This window comes from Podarcis tiliguerta (assembly GCF_965153285.1).
Source record: "Podarcis tiliguerta genome assembly, chromosome: 7".
NCBI classification, from domain to species: domain Eukaryota; kingdom Metazoa; phylum Chordata; class Lepidosauria; order Squamata; family Lacertidae; genus Podarcis; species Podarcis tiliguerta.
The window spans coordinates 33,520,490-33,537,471 of NC_139540.1; the positions used below are offsets into that span (position 1 = coordinate 33,520,490).

A 16,982-nucleotide genomic window follows, 5' to 3' on the forward strand; every position below is an offset into this window, starting at 1 on the left:
CATGCTTTGATCCTCCATCAACTGCTAAAAATAGTCCTCTTCTCAGCTAAGCAATGTGCTAAACATTTTCTTCTGACAGAAAATCTCTAACAAGTGTGCTTCTCTGTTCTTAAGCATTGTAGCAAACCAGATGTTTAGTTAATTAAACCAGCTCTTGCAGTGTAGAAGAATTTATTGCAAAGAAGCCTCCGAAAACTGGCTAGGTTTTGCAGAAACCATTTAAATTCAGAGAGTTTAAAGTGGGAAAACTATCATATGAAGAAAATGTCTTCCTTTACTGGGTATTAACTTGTAACTAAAACATACCTTCAAATCTGATTACTAATATAGGGCTGCATGTGACATCACCTTACTGAAAAACTATCATTCTCCAACATTATGTTACTGGTACAAAACATAGGAAGCTACTCTGAGCTGAAGCAACCAGCTCAAAGCTCTTTGCACACTGAGCTTCTCAGGTAGATTTGAGGTTGAACAACAGGTTTGATTACCCATTTTTCCTTCCAAGGTAAGGGAAACTGACCTCACTAAGCCTGGCAAGACAGCTTACTCTTACCCCTTCTTGCACTAATTCGACTTATGTTGGTAATATGAGGCTGGTTGCCCCATAATAACTAATATGTGTTTTGATTTGAACATAGTAACACAGGACTAAAGGTAGAAATAGATTATACCGTGAATACTTGGCTACTGCCAAAAGCAGTAACATCAGGTAAATCTCAGTTCACAACAGCGATGTGAGTTTTCCTAACCACACTCTTTTCCCTTAGGAACAGGGAATGCCTCAGTGCATTTGAATCACATCACATGCTTTCTGTGACTAAACCTTATCAAGGGACGGAAAAAAGAAAGTATTGGGTGACTGCATTTGTCACCAACCATCCAGTACCCACATTGTACAGCAGGGCTCATGCTATAAAGGAAAAGGCAGAGAATCCATATTGAAATCCACAACCCATCTTCTGATACCTCATCCCAACCCTCTCAATTTCAGCTAAATCATGCCCTCTAAACCATGCATTAAGAATATACTAATAAAAGCCCTGCTGCATCCGGCTAAAGGCCCACCTAGCCCATAGTCTCACAGTGGCCTACCAACCTGGTGCCTACGAGAAGACCACAAGCAGGATGTGAGCACAAAAACAGTCTCCCCACTCATGATTCACAGTAATCCATATTCAGAGACATACCACCTCCATCAATGGAAGGGGAACATAGCTATTGTGGCTAAAGGTAAGGGACCCCCCTCATTCTCCTGACATTCAAGCATCCACCCAGAGTGTTCCATTGACAGATAAGAGAAAGAAGTTGAGACATAGTAGTAATCATAATGGGAAGGGGGGTGGAGACAGAATCAGGATGCTCCCTTACACATGTTTCCCTACCATAACACACGTTTCCCCACTTGTCCTGAAAGAGACAGGGTAGTGAAAGGGAATCTCATCTTAATCCCACCCTCTTCCTCACCCACTGAAAATATAGGTGGTGTCTCCCGCAATGGTTTTGGGGCAATAGTCAATAGAGACCCTCCTGCTGCCTTGCCCAATCCCCAAATTTCTGTTATTAATCCTACAGACTAGAACTCACCCAGTTCACAAGTATAATATTATTCCTACTATCAAGAAAAAGGACAAAGCATTTTATTTCTAATTGTGAGTTATGGATTGTTCCCAATATGTCACATAATGTACCAAGCTGAATATAAATCAGGCACCATGTGCAGACATCTAAATGCCTCCCACATCTGATAAAATGACAAAATTTGTGACATTACCTCCCATCCTTCAATGTGAGACTGCCATTCTTCTAAAACCTCTAATTTTTCCATCTGTCTCTTGGCCTCATTTATGTTGGAGCAGACAGCTTTCATGGCTTGGAGAGCTTCCATTAAGGCTGCGTAGTCACTGTGTTTTTTGGGAGTGCGCTTTATCAACTCCTTTTTTTAAAAAAATTAAAAGAAAACAATTAATCCCTGTACTTTCACACTAATGAAAACCAGTTCCTGCACTTTCACTGCTCATCATTTCAGTGTTGGGGAAGAAACACAGCTCAGTGGCAGAACATCTGTTTTGCACATAGAAGATCCCAGGTTTAGTCCTCATCATCTCCTGTTAGGGATGGGAAAGGTCCCTGCATAAAACTCTGGGGAGCTGTTGCCAATCGTTGACTAGATGAGCCAATGGTCTGACTCACCATAAGGCAGATTCCTATGTTTCTATTACAGGAGACAAGCTGTAGTGTCATACACACTTGGGAGAAAGCCTCACTGACTCCAGGAAGATTCATAGGAATGACCAATCAAACTGATAGAGATACTAAAACTAAATATTAGGCATTAGTACCCTCTTTTATTAAATCTATGCTTAATTCTTCCATTCAATTCTCTCATGGGACTTCCCCAACTCCTTCCCTGGACTAAGTAGCACACACCAGTCCATAGCATACTGCAGGATAGGGATTTCAGAGGCGCCACAAATATGCAGCATGGAAAAAGGGAGATGCTAGCCCCATCCTTCAGAGATGCTGATAGAAGCAGGGAATGGAGACAAGCTCCTGGCAAACAATGGGAGGGAACTACACGGCATAAAGCAGTAGATATGCATGAGAGAGGAAGGAAGTAGGGTTTCTCCTGAGCAGTCTTCTCTAATCTGGTACCCTCCAGATATTTGGGACTTCAACCCTCATCAGCCACAGCAATCTATCACAGATGTTGTCAACTCCCCCAGTCCAAGCACGGAACCTGTCAGTCACAAAGCAGTTCCTCGCAGCGGCACTACTCTCTCCAACATTCCCCCAGTTAGGGACAAAGATGCGAACTGCTAGAATGATCCCAATGTTGCTTGCCTGCTAGAGTTTCACACTTGTTCTTTATATCCCTTCACCTAAAGGATTCTGCAGGCATAACATGGAAAAAATGGATCAGATCCAAAAGTAAACTTCTATCAAGCAGAATAGGGGAAATGTGAAATGATAAGTCTCATTTGCTTCAGGAAAGGGGTTGTCATTACTGAACATCAAACAGAATTTAACAAAGAATATGTTTTCAGTTTCACTAAGCAACAAAAAGGCATACCTTCAGAAGAAGTGGATACTTGCATATTCTCTGGATTGGCGTTACTAAATAACCTTCCAATGGTACATCAGTATTCTTCCGTCCTCCTAACAACATGCAGTTCTAGAAAGGAATTGAAACACTTAATTCTTTTGGAATTAACTTCTCCATTGTCAATATTATGCTCCTGGATTATGCTCCTGGATTTTATGAAATGTTGTATATCACCCTCAGAATCTTTGAGTTAAAGTATAGATATGTTATTAATACTAAGGTGGTGATGCTGACGTCCAAAGGCAGTCTACAAATACTAGATGATGGAGAAAAATGCCAGGGCAGGAGGGGTTGATTGTTTCCATGAACTTTATTGGAGTCACCTGGTTGGTGACAAAATGGACCTTTGGTCTGACCTACCAGGGCTCTTCGATTCTTCTGCCCTTAAAACAGGCAAATATTTCGCTTTTGACAAGAACTTATCAATTTATCAGTTTAAACAAAAGACTTAGGTACAGAATACAAATAAATATTAGCTTACCAGTAGAAAAGCCCGTACTGTTCTTATTTTGTTAAGCTCAAGCAGAAGCTTTTGTGCCTTCTCATGGTTACTACAGTATTCATCATAGATCCGAAATTTGTCTTTCTGTGGGGGGCAGTTTTATATTAGTCATTTGGTCTCCAGGTTTGCTTTTTAACTTCTTGATTAAACATTTTTAAAGGCTTATGTAACATATATAAAATAGATAACTGAACTCAATTAGATAAGTAAGTAAATAAAACTATAAAATACAAACACATTACGCCCAATACTAGAAAACTAACCACAGACAAAACCAGACAGGAAGAACTAGTACTCATTTCCATTTAAGTGTCAGCTTCATAGTTCAGTTCAAGTAGTTTTTGTGCTCTCTCACTGATTCTAAACCCAGTGCACCGTGAATACTAGATGTAACTGCAAAACTGCATTTTTGGCAGAATTACAAGGTAACACTTCATGCCAAAGAATGCATCGCACAGACTGCCACTCATTTCCACAGTAAATGCACTTTAAATGTAAAATGCTTTTTGCACCTGACTGAAAAAATTTAATCTATTTTTTTTTTATGTGGTAAATCATTATAACTGACTCCAGCAGTATATGCTAAAGGGTACCTTGATAGGGGGAAACGCAGTGCATCGTGCTATCTACAAAATGAACACTGAAACTGTAAGGCTTTCCTTTTTCGCTGTGACTCTGGCTTCCAAGTGTCCTGAAAAGACCTTTAATTATGCAATCAAGTCTGTTTTTGTCCTCAGTGTGAAGTGTACATGAGCTACCATGCCAGAATTCTTTTTTTAAGCTGAGCTGAGGAAGAGAAAATCAATTAAATATGAAGCTTATATTATTAAAGTTGACATACAAAGTGAAGAAAGCAGGCTCCCACTTCTTGTTGGGCATTGGGTTCAGGATTTAGACATTCTTCAATACTAGACAGGAAGTCCTTGTGCGCTTCAAGAATATCTTCAATGTTTGAGAACAATGTCTGTAAACAAGAAGCCCAGAGAATGAATGAATGAACGAAAAGAAATAAAGTACAATACATAAAATGAGAGTAAATAACAACTAACCTTAACTGTTTCTTCCGTAACATTTTTATCAATCTTGGAAAAAGCCCATTGCATTATTCTGTGAAGGAATGCCTTGAGAGAGAGGGAGAAAAATAAAAATAAAGAAACTGCCCAGGCACTGAAAAGCTTTAAGGCAAAGAAGTATTGTTTTGAGATCCAGTGTGGTTTAGTGGCTAGAGTGTCAGACTAGGGCCTGGGAGACCAGGGTTCAAATCCCCACTTGGCCATGAGGTTCACCGGGTGGCCTTGGGTTAATCACTGCAGCTCAGCCTAACCTACCTCACAGGGTTGTTCTGGGGATTAAATGAAAAGGGAGGGAGCCATGTATACTACCTTGAGCTGCTTGGATAAAAACATGGGATAAAAATACAGTACAGTAGTACCTCGGGTTAAGTACTTAATTCATTCTGGAGGTTCGTACTTAACCTGAAACTGTTCTTAACCTGAAGCACCACTTTAGCTAATGGGTCCTCCTGCTGCTGCTGCTGCTGCGCCACCGGAGCACGATTTCTGTTCTCATCCTGAAGCAAAGTTCTTAACCTGAAGCACTATTTCTGGGTTAGCGAAGTCTGTAACCTGAAGCATATGTAACCTGAAGCGTATGTAACCCGAGGTACCACTGTAAGTAAATAAGTAAATAACCATGTTAGTCTATAGCAGCAAAAATATGTTTAAAAATTAAATAAAACATATTATTATAATTCGCTTTGTACTACTGACAGCAATATCAAATTATATTATTGCTGTCAGTAGTACAAAGTGAACTGAGAAGATGGCACACTACACCACTGATTGCAGTAAAGTTAACAAGATGAGAACTGAAGAATACAAATGCATGTCTCAAGAGCGTTTCAAACATAAATATAATAATTTATTGGCGAAACATGGTAATGGGGGAAACCATGTATTAAAAAGGGGGTTAATGAACTGTAATGTGATAAATGGAAGGCAGAAGCTACCCTCAGTCAAGTACAGACACTTTTTCCACCAAGTGAGATTTTCTCCCAAATAAACATGACTTGTATTAGAACGTTAAGCATACGGATCGTTTTCTTATCCAGTTGTGGTTAGGCAGCAATGGTTGCGGTAGCTTCCACAATCTCATTACTCTTTTGTTAGCCCGGTGTCCCAGGCTTCCAGACAACAGTTTCATAATCACACACCCTTGAGTGGGGGTCAACAACACACAATTGTTCAAGTCTCACCTCCAAGTATTTTATGCATGATGTGGAAAAAAAGAAGCCAAACTATGTACCGTATTTTTTGCACCATAACACCCACTTTTTTCCTCCTCTTTTGTTAGCCTGGTGTCTGTGCGTGTTATGGAGGGAATGTCTATGGGTGGCGGGGGGGGGGATCTGCTGCAGTCGTGAGCAGAGGATCCATGGTTCCCCTTCCTTCCCTCCTCCGTGGCTCGCTTTGAAACAGCAAAGCGGGAGAAGAGCCGCTGAGTGGGGAGGAGAGAGGGACAGAGAGCCTGCTTCTTTAAAGGAGCAAAGCGGGAGAGGAGAGGAGCCGCTTACACTCCTGTCCGGTTGGTTCCTTTAAAGCAAGCAGGCTCTCTGTCCCTCTCTCCTCCCCACTCAGCTCGCTACATAGCAGCAAAGTTTTTCAGCTCGCTAAGCCAGGGATGAGCGTGGAGGATGAAGAAAAGCAGAGCCTGCTTGCTTTAAAGGAGCAAAGTGGGAGAGGAGAGGAGCCTTCTCCCCTTATACCCCTCTTCTTCATTATTAGCAGCATTCTTCTCCACCCACCCCAGGCGTGCTCACCTTATACCCCTCTTCTTCATTATTAGCAGCATCCTTCTCCACCCACCCCACGCGTGCTCCTTGTCCCTTGAGTGCTTTTCCTTCCCTCCCCACTTAAAATGTGGTTACAAAGCACGGATCCACATGGATCCTCAGGATTTTTGCACTGGGTCACCCCAAATTCACCATCAGATCACATAGCATGTCCATGGCTATATCTTGCACCAAAAAAATCACGCACCCACTGTTGCCTGGGGCCGCAGTGGTGCAAAAACATGGTTACAAAGCATGGATCCACATGGATCCTCAGGATTTTTGCATTGGGCTACTCCAAACTCACTGTCAGATCACATGTCTGTGGACACAGCATGAACCACAAAAATCATACACCCACTGTTTCGTTTAGAATATTTTTTTCTTGTTTTCCTCCTCTAAAAACTATGTGCGTGTTATGGTCGGGTGCATGTTATAGAGCGAAAAATACGGTATATATGTTGTAAGGGACAGCCTAGTCAGGGGTGAGGAACTTCAGGCCAGCAAACCAAACACATCCCTAGACCATGGGACTCTCTCCAGGCCACACACCTCAGTGGTTTTACTTCACTGCCTCCTTGAGTGTTTTAGCTTGGCTGGAATATGTCCTTGATCTCTGACTCTTCCTTGCTGAACAGAGTATAAAAAGTAGCCTACTTAACAAAGGTAGAATTTTAACTCATGAGACCCTTAGGCTGAAGAAGGTTCCTCACACTTGGCCTAGTCAGCCACAAAAGTGCTCACAATAGGTGCTCACAGAGAGCAGACATCTGCTATGGGGCACCAACAGAAGATATGCATTTGTGCAGTACAAACATGGCCACTGTTTGCATGACTTTACAACATCAGGTAGGAACACTGACAGCCAGATGCTGAATATTGAAATCAACCTATATTTGAAATTGATGGTCTAGATAACCATACTAGGGGCGCAGTTGATCTTTAAACCAGCAATGTCGCTGGAATCCTAAAGAGCATATTTTTCATATCTGTGCATGCATTTTATGATATATACCGTACTTATCTTCTAAGACAGTTAAGATGTATACTATATCATAAATTAGGGACAAGACAGAATAAGTAGATAGCTTTAGCAGCATGACAAATGTGGAAGAGCTTACAGGAGCCCTATCAATTTATGAGAGGTGCCTGGGGCATCAATGATGGAAAGGTGCAATACAGACACAAACTTCCTAACTGTTAATCATCTTCTCTTATGTGGCCAGAACATTTTCTCTCTCCCTCTCTCTGGTTTGTGTCTGTTGTCCTTCATCACAGTTTTTATAAGAGACCATCTAATTCTACAACAGAGGTTTTCATACAATGGAAGTGTGGTAGGTGACTGCTTCCTTCTCCTACAACATAATAATATTATAGGCTTGTATTCTGAGAAACACAAGAAGGGAAATCGTGGAAGGGCCTTTCCTCCCCACCCCCTTGCAGGCACCAGTGCCCTCCCCCCAAATCCACTTCAGGGGGTCAGGGCATGGGGAACAGGGCATGGTGGTTCCTGAAAGGGGGTGGAATGCATAACCCTTGTTCATTTCACGCTATTATTAATTCTTATGAAAACATAAAATATTCTTGCTCTATCAGTTCAACATGTTTACAAAACATTTGCCTGCGTAGATGCTCAATGCTTATTTTTCCAAATGCAGTCCTAAATTATATTTTCTATTTGTTGTAACTCACCGTGGGACCTCATGGTGAAGGGCGGGTGATAAATCATATAAACAAGCAAGCAAATACAGTGGTGCCTTGCAAGACGAAATTAATTCGTTCTGCGAGTTTTTTCGTTCTACGAGTTTTTTCGTCTTGCGAAGCACCAATGTGTATTGACGGTTTCCCATAGGAATGCATTGGCGGTTTAAAAAAAAAAGGCGCAAGACGTTTCGTCTTGCGAAGCAAGCCCATAGGGAAATCCGTCTTGCGAAGCAACTCAGAAAACGAAAAACTCTTTCGTCTTGCAAGTTTTTCGTCTTCCGAGGCATTCGTCTTGCGAGGTACCACTGTAATAAAATAGGGCTGGGGACTGACTGTGGTTGATCTGCCTCATCTAGTGGCCTGCCCGGTTCTCTCCAGCAGGGCAGAAGTGAAGATGGAGCAACACTCTTGTGCTCTTCTTTCTCCCTCCATTAAAAAAAATTTGAATTTCTCTTCCATTAAAACTACGCCAGCTCCAGGGGGCTAGAAAGACATACTCTCTGATCTACCCTAACAAATCCCACTTTTCAATGTAAGGCAAGGATCATGGAAGTTTCAACACTGGCAGAGAGGAGCATCTGACATCAGATCTCCCTCTTCAAGACTGGTGTTGCTTTTGCTGTCAGAGAGGAAGGATTCAATGGGAGGGAGGTCCTGGGAGAATGCCCTCTCAAAGACCATAGGATTAGAGGGCTAATTTAAATAAAAGTTTGTAAGTAAACAAGCTTTACGTTTCGAATCAACTGCTTTATTTTTAACCTACATTCCTGACACTAATTTATAGATGCTGAAATACATAAACATTTGGGCTTAGCAACAGATTTACATAAATTACCAGTGCCACATTCAGTACTTTGAAGCCCCACCTTAAAATGTGGCAGCCTACCTTTAAGTCACTGAAGCTTGTGCTATAGGATACAGTATTCACATTATTCTAATCTCTTCTGCCTGCTTCCAGCTAATTTCAGTTTTGGAAGACAATTAAAGATAGCACTATAAATGATTGTACTGAGAGCACAAACAACCCAATTGTAATGCTATTTGCATCCTTCAAAAATAAAGAAGCTTATTTTTATGCCCTGCCCCCTGATTAAACCGTTATTACTGGTATTATGGATCATTCAAAAAAATTAACTTTTTCCAAAACTAAAGTCAGATGAAGCAAATTACCCATGTTTCTAACAAATATGTTCATCAGCCCCAGACAGTAGAAACATTGACCCTGCTCCACTGAATTGAAATTTAGGTCTTCACGACATAGGAAAACGGCCAAGTAAACAGCTATCTTTGTGGAGGAGGGTCAAGATATTAACTGATATGCATGAAATTTCATATATAGCTATATAATCCCTAGTGTAGTAAGATAAGACCTTTGGAGCAGGCATTTTCAAAAATCTGCCCTAGGTAAAGGTAAAGGGAGCCCTGACCATTAGGTCCAGTCATGGCCGACTCTGGGGTTGCGGCGCTCATCTCACTTTATTGGCCGAGGGAGCCGGTGTACAGCTTCTGGGTCATGTGGCCAGCATGACTAAGCCGCTTCTGGCGAACCAGAGCAGCGCACGGAAACACCGTTTAACTTCCTGCCGGAGTGGTACCTATTTATCTACTTGCACTTTGACGTGATTTTGAACTGCTAGGTTGGCAGGAGCAGAGATCAAGCAACGGGAGCTCACCCCGTCGCGGGGATTCGAACCGCCAACCTTCTGATTGGCAAGTCCACAGCTCCACCCGCGTCCCAATGAACCACCCTAGTAGGGCAGTAATTGTTCCTTGATAATTTGTCACCCCCCCTCCATGATGGCACCTGGGACGGCCTACGCCCCTGTGACCAAGTACATATTTTTGACTTTCACATTTTCTCTCTCTCTTATTTCAACAAAGCTTTGGAAATGTAGTTACTATCTTTATTCTTGTAATGCTTTTAATGAAAAGTTAAAGACTAAATTTAGATAAATACGCATATATTCGTATTATATTCAAAACCCTATCTGTGTTCCTTGAATCATTTGGATGTCAGTTGTGTTACTAGCCCATCAGGCAGTATAAATATTTGTATAGAATCTTAATTTGGGTTTAATAGCTTTGATGCATGTTAGATGCAAAGCGTATACATACAAAATACTATTGAGAGAAGTGATGCACTTCCCTCTGTTTCTGCATATAACACATATTTTTTCAGACAGTTCTTACAGAAGAACGGGAAAATGACTCCTCATTTAGTTCTTCTTCCTATGTCAATTAACCTGTGCCAGCAACAGAGACAGAAGCCAATCATGCTGCTATTTGATACTGAACAAAAAGACTCTCTTCTCAGTAAGTCACCAGCTGGATGAACACCTGTTTCCCCTACTTGGCTGGAGTGCTGATGGCACTAAAAGAAATAAACAATCCACCATCCCAGAACAGAACTACACAACTGCTTCTATTTTTAAAGAAAACTTCTAAAAGTTCTAAAGTGAAGACTGCGAACCTGCTCCTCAAGGACCACATCCATCCCTTGGTCTGATTTAGGGTTATCATACATCTGGATTTTCCTGGATATGTCTGGGATTCCAATGGTGGATTCTGGGGGGAAATTATTCAAATGTCCAGATTTTTAAACACCCCGCCCAAAAAAAGCTCAACAACTTTCTGTGCTATTCCTTGAAATATGGCAACACTAGTAATTTCATACTACAATGGTACCTCAGGTTAAGAACTTAATTCGTTCCGGAGGTCCATTCTTAACCTGAAACTGTTCTTAACCTGAAGCACCACTTTAGCTAATGGGGCCTCCCGCTGCTGCCACGCCGCCGGAGCACAATTTCTGTTCTCATCCTGAAGCAAAGTTCTTAACCCAAGGTACTATTTCTGGGTTAGCGGAGTCTGTAACTTGAAGTGTATGTAACCCGATGTACCACTGTATTGTCAAGGAAGCAGGGGGGAAGCAGATAGGGTGGTAAAGAGAGAGAGAAATTGAGTGCTCATCCACTTTTGGTTCATGCTCTGTCCATTGCTGACATAACCCTCCCCTAACAGATTGCCCTCAATAGAATGTGGCCCCAAACAGAAAAAAAAAGATTCCCCACTCTTGTTACTCTTCAAGCATCCTTCCCATTGCACCCCCAAACAGAAATCTATTTCAATTCCATAGGAGAGAAAAGTCCTTTTCTAATATAACACATACATCATGCTATAATCCAGATTGTTGTGGGGCATGTTGATTACAGTTGTGTCTAACACATTTGAACCAACTGTTCCTGGGGTTGAACTGCACCTGGGGTTGTTTCCTGCTACTCAGTCATATTTTATCCTGATTTGATTCTGATCAACTGGTCAGAGAAAGTTCTAAAACAATTCCTCTCCAGAGTTTGGCTGTTTCCTTTGCAAATTATCATTGCAAATACTGTATAACTCTTAACATGGCAACACACAACACACACAAACTCCCATTGAAGCTTGTTTTATGACATTTAAGAGCCTGGCTATAGCTAACAGAATTTTAATGTATTTTGAGTGCCTGCCAAATTCGATAATTCCATTGTGATAGGTTGTACATTTTCTGCAGTCTGATATCGGCTTATGTTGATGGTTGTGTCTATAAAGTAGACGCCTGTTCTAAAATGCTTCAGGAAAGCTTTAAGAGAAGGGGGCTATTCAAATTGTGATATAGCTGTAATTTCATTTGGCGCTTCCAAAAATACTAATTAAGTACTCTTCCATTGTCTCCTGAGACAGGCAGATGCCAACCACCACTTCAGTACCTCTGTACTTTCATTCCATTGAAATAATTGTAAACCTTATCATTACAGCGGTACCTCGGGTTACATACACTTCAGGTTACAGACTCCGCTAACCCAGAAATAGTGCTTCAGGTTAAGAACTTTGCTTCAGGATGAGAACAGAAATCGTGCTCTGGCAGCGCGGCGGCAGCAGGAGGCCCCATTAGCTAAAGTGGTGCTTCAGGTTAAGAACAGTTTCAGGTTAAGAATGGACCTCCGGAACGAATTAAGTACTTAACCCGAGGTACCACTGTACAACTTTCTTATACTATTCAGATTTTTTCAGAATAATATATTTATAAAAAGAAATAAAGAATCAAGATTCCATGAACAAAGAAAGATCGAGATCCATTTTTCATCCAGGATTTTATAAGTTTTTGTGGAAATCCAAGATATCAGCAGAACAGAGAGCAGGGGAGGAAGGGAGGAAAGAAGTAATGGACAAACCTGGTTAAATTTTGTTTTACGGAAATTTTTAGGGGTTGAAGTTTTTATTATGTTTTTAGATATGTTGTAAGCCCCCCAGAGTATTTATTTTATAAATAATAAAATTGTTGTTGTTGTTTATTAAAATCCTGCGTTCTGGATGAATGCTAGAACAACTTTTTAACACTCTCTCTCTCTCTCTATTGGTTTGCTCAAAATTACAGCCTTGGATAACCCTCATTTTCTTGTGCAATGTAATTCCTTCTGGGACACAATATCCATTTTATTTTATTTCTAAACAGTTTACAATTAAACACATCCTGCCTATGTTTTGCATCTGCTGGTAAGAAAAATAAATCCTGTATTCTGCACACCTGGATGAATTTTTAAAAACAGCTTCTTTTTAAAATATCCCTATTTTTATAGTGATTTATGAAAAGCAACAACCTTAGATAATCCACATTTTATTTTCAACTAATTCCTCGTGAACAGCTCAAAATGAAAAGGTGATTCCATGCCGTGCCTTTTCAGAGAGCAGCTTCCACGGGGAAATATATATTACTGAGATGCTTTGGCTTTTCCAGATGTATGGTAAATAATCTAGGATAAGAGGTGGGAATACTGCCAGCTTCTCAGTTAAAACCTTTTCATAAGTGTGCTTGTTTGCCTGGGTGAAGGATGGAGTGATGGAGGGGATACATAGAAAAATGTGACTTTTGCATGGCTGGAATGCAGCCCAACGTACAAAGGTAACAGCCATATTCATTTATCTGCCCACTTTTTCCTCTGCCCTCACCCACCACTGGCATGCAGGCCCCAGAAGACTGCTCACAAGGAAATGTGGACCTTAGGTTGAAAAAGCCACCTCTCTCACCTGCCACCTCGCACTACATGAATCTGCCTAAATTCTAAGGCCGCCTTCTTGAGAAAAGACATAACCAGTTCTAGCAGACTGCATATGGAATGCTTTCCCCCCCAGTTTTTCCTTGTGTCAAATCCCAAGACTTTCTGGTCCCAGGTGAATACTTTTTCACTTAGCTGTGCTTATTATCATGTTTATTAGATCCATTTTGCTGCTACTGCTATCCTGCGTTGCTGCTTTTTATGTAATTGTTGAGGTTTGATTCCTAATACTGGCCTGGCTTAAAGAGGTGGGGAAATTCCACAAATGTATACTCCTATTTAGTTATACAACAAAACTCTGGTTTATCTCACTCAATGACACAATATTTCATTCATTGCCCATCGAGAGCCCAAGAGAGCTCACTCTCCACCTCCATAATCACCACACTGTCAGCTGTGTGGTTGTATGCAGTGTAAGTAACTGAATTTGCTCACAGTTTTGTTTTGTTTTTTGTCTGGGAGCAAAGAATGTGTCTACATATTGCTCCTGCTCTTTCTGATAGGCATTGTGAGGTCACGGAAGTGGGATGACCCATTTCTTTCTGAGGCACAGCAAGACCTGTCCAACCATATAAAGAAAAATATCTTACCCCAAACACATTTGCCAGCTGTTAACTGCAAACCTTAAAGACACATTTCTTTCCCTGTTATTCTTAAGGAACAGACAAAAAGGAAGCAAACATAATTTCCTGGCTGTAGGGGGGGAAAAGGAGTTCACCCTGAGAACAAAGGAGGGTGGAGACCTCAACACGCTTTTTGTTCCTATGAAACAGATTTAAATGGTCGCAAACCCCTGGACTGACAATACGCTACTTCTGAGATGAGAACTGAGCTTCTATCTGATTACCGTGAGATACACAATCTTAGCAGATAAATGGAATAAAGAAATCTCATGTGGAGATGCAGAAATAAGGCCAAAATTTATCTCCATAGGAGTACAATAGCATTAGAACAGCTTCTTGGATGAAGAGTACATTAGCAGTATGAAACTGCATGTGTGTTTCAGTGAAGACTGTTACTTAAAAGAGACAACAACTGGCTGCAGGGTAAAGTGCAGTCTCTTCCCTCAAAAGCTATTTTTTAGAGAGAACAATATATGCCTGAAAAATTCTGATAGTTTTTTGGTATTATATTACTGTGCTGATGCCATTTTAATACACAGGTGCTAATATTGGTCAGAGTAACTTTCTGCCACATTTATGTCCAATCAGAATTGTCAACATTAACTTAGTCTGCTATTCCCACTCACAACAGCTGTTTTCACTGAGATACACAGATGTTGGCCGCAGAAATTTCTAATGCCCTTTTAAGGGTCAAGCTAGATGTTACCTTGGAAAACATGTTGTTCCAACCCCATATTTGTGGGTAGGTACACGGCCACATACAGAGGAGGATTGGTCATCATGAAGAAGAAGAAGGGTTTGGATTTGATATCCCGCCTTTCACTCCCTTTAAGGAGTCTCAAAGCGGCTAACATTCTCCTTTCCCTTCCTCCCCCCCCCCCAACAAACACTCTGTGAGGTGAGTGGGGCTGAGAGACTTCACAGAAGTGTGACTGGCCCAAGGTCACCCAGCAGCTGCATGTGGAGGAGCGGAGACACGAACCCGGTTCCCCAGATTACGAGACTACCGCTCTTAACCACTACACCACACTGGCTCTCATAAAGGAGTGTGGGAAGGTGAATCCACCCCAGGCATCCCTAACGTGCTTCATGTGGACTCACTTCTGGTTTTGGAAACTGGCTAGGGAAAAACATTCAAATCTGCTCGGATGAGAAACATTTGCAAAGGAGAATCAGTAGGCTGAGGAAAAATGATTTCCCCCCTCCAAACGCCCTATATTAGCATTATGAGGAAGAAATGGGTATGTTTCTTTCATAACATCTAGTCTGGTGCAGATGAGTATTACAGACTAAACAGAAATGTTGCAGGTAAGGTTTAGGACCCCACCTGAAGTAGCATTTGGTGCTTATACCAAAACTGTTTTGAACAGAACAGTAAGCACATTTAGGTGGAGACGGACCCAACGAAATATGGGAAACTGCTTTTTAGGAAGTCAGATTATTTGTCCATCAAGTCTACTATTTTCTACTCTTGGCTGGTAGGGGCTTTTCGGGGTCTCAGGTCCCAGGGAAGTCACATGGATAGCCACTTTCAATGTGAGTAAGTGCACTCTTACAATCACTTCAAAATGTCTATAGCACCACAAAGATGACACACAATATTTCATTTGACTCATATGACATCACAGTCAGGAGACATTGATTTGGCTGATCTCCTCTTAAAGAAAAGAATGACAAGGCAATGAATAAAGTTTGATCAATGCCAAAGCAGTAGGTTAATTCTTTTAACAGCATGTGAAGCTGCATAATGCACATGCCATTAACTTAATTAATATCAAGCTATGTTTTAATATATATCCCATCTTAAGCCATCTGTGAAAATAACATCTATTTAGATGCAAGCTGGTAGCCAAACAAAAAGTGTTCAGGGATTTCAACTGTGCTTTGTGGGCACTTGCAATATAATACATATCTCTGAATTACTGCAAGAAATAATTGCTACCTGGTTCAAATATCATAATGGTTTTTCCACGCACAAGTTCATGCCAAAGCATGTTTTAAATATATCTGGTTTTAAAATTATTGTAATCCATGTATCGCAGGAAAAAAATCCCTGCAATACATGGAATGTCAAGAGTCATTGATAAATCATAGTCGTCATGCTCTGTATTGATGCCATGAGAGAGGATGGCGACCGTTCCAGTCCCTTGGCAAAGAAAAGATTTGCTCAGGGGTGTTTCTTCTCTTTGAACTACTGTATATTGTGAGCACAAAATTTCCTACTGAAATATTTTGCATACATTTTATCACATTTTATTTCTCTCTATAGAAACTTTGCTTGCAATCCTACTGTCAGGATGCTGTTATCAGCTCCCAGCTGGCTGCCCAGGAACGTATAAAGACAAGGAAAAGTTTCTTACTGTCCTTTTTATTTCTATCTTTACAGAGAGAGGCTATAGAATAAGGTTATCAGAGATCCCCATTTCCCGGGGACAGTTCCCGGATTTACAAATCAGTCCCCTGACAAAATCCATCTATTTAGTAGGAAGTTGAAAAGCGTCCCCGGATTCATTGTAAATTTTTTGGTAACCTTGCTATAGAACCCAGCCTCTTGGATAATGGTGTTGTCCAAAGTGAATCTCTACCCCCACCATCTCTCCCACTTCCTTATTCGTCACTTCTACCAGTGCTGCTAAGTTCCCTCTGACTTTGAGCACTTTGCTCTCCTAACTTAAGGCAAGCTGGGTTCTGAGAGATTAAGGGTCTGGAATGCTTTCTAATGGCACCATGGCAGCCAGCTGCTCCGGTTCTGCCTGCTCCTCCTCTCCCATTATTTCCCCTTTTCCCTTCATCTGCCTCTGAGCTGTGATCTCCCGCAAACCACTGTTGTAAATCTATACTGTCTTCCTCTTCCTGCTTCCTGGGAGGGTCAGGATAGGAGGTGGGCCCCACCATTCCTCCTCTGCCCAGTCCCTACACCCACTTACCTGATAGTAAGCCCCACAGATCTCAATGGGCCTTTTGAGTAGGATTGTGCTGTTGTTATCCTTAAACTAAATTGCCTTAAGTACAAAAAATATTTTTCATAATGAATTTGGTAATTAATAAAATCTCAATAACTACTGTTTAATACTTGCTTTATGATTGAGATGAACTTTTGATTGTTAGAGAGGCATTCTAGTCCTTT

General features: G+C 41.2%; 1 protein-coding gene across 4 annotated transcripts in view; it reads right to left on the minus strand.

The window, feature by feature from the left end:
- The window catches only part of PREX2 (phosphatidylinositol-3,4,5-trisphosphate dependent Rac exchange factor 2), a 135,438-nt gene that overhangs the window by 68,921 nt on the left and 49,535 nt on the right, over positions 1-16,982 (minus strand). For all 4 annotated transcript variants that reach the window (XM_083450894.1, XM_083450895.1, XM_083450892.1 and 1 more), the window contains 5 exons: positions 4,658-4,729; positions 4,450-4,572; positions 3,588-3,692; positions 3,074-3,175; positions 1,775-1,936 (listed from right to left, as the gene is read on the minus strand). In XM_083450894.1, the coding sequence (XP_083307020.1) occupies positions 1,775-1,936; positions 3,074-3,175; positions 3,588-3,692; positions 4,450-4,572; positions 4,658-4,729 (564 nt within the window). The remainder of the gene's footprint in view (positions 1-1,774; positions 1,937-3,073; positions 3,176-3,587; positions 3,693-4,449; positions 4,573-4,657; positions 4,730-16,982) is intronic.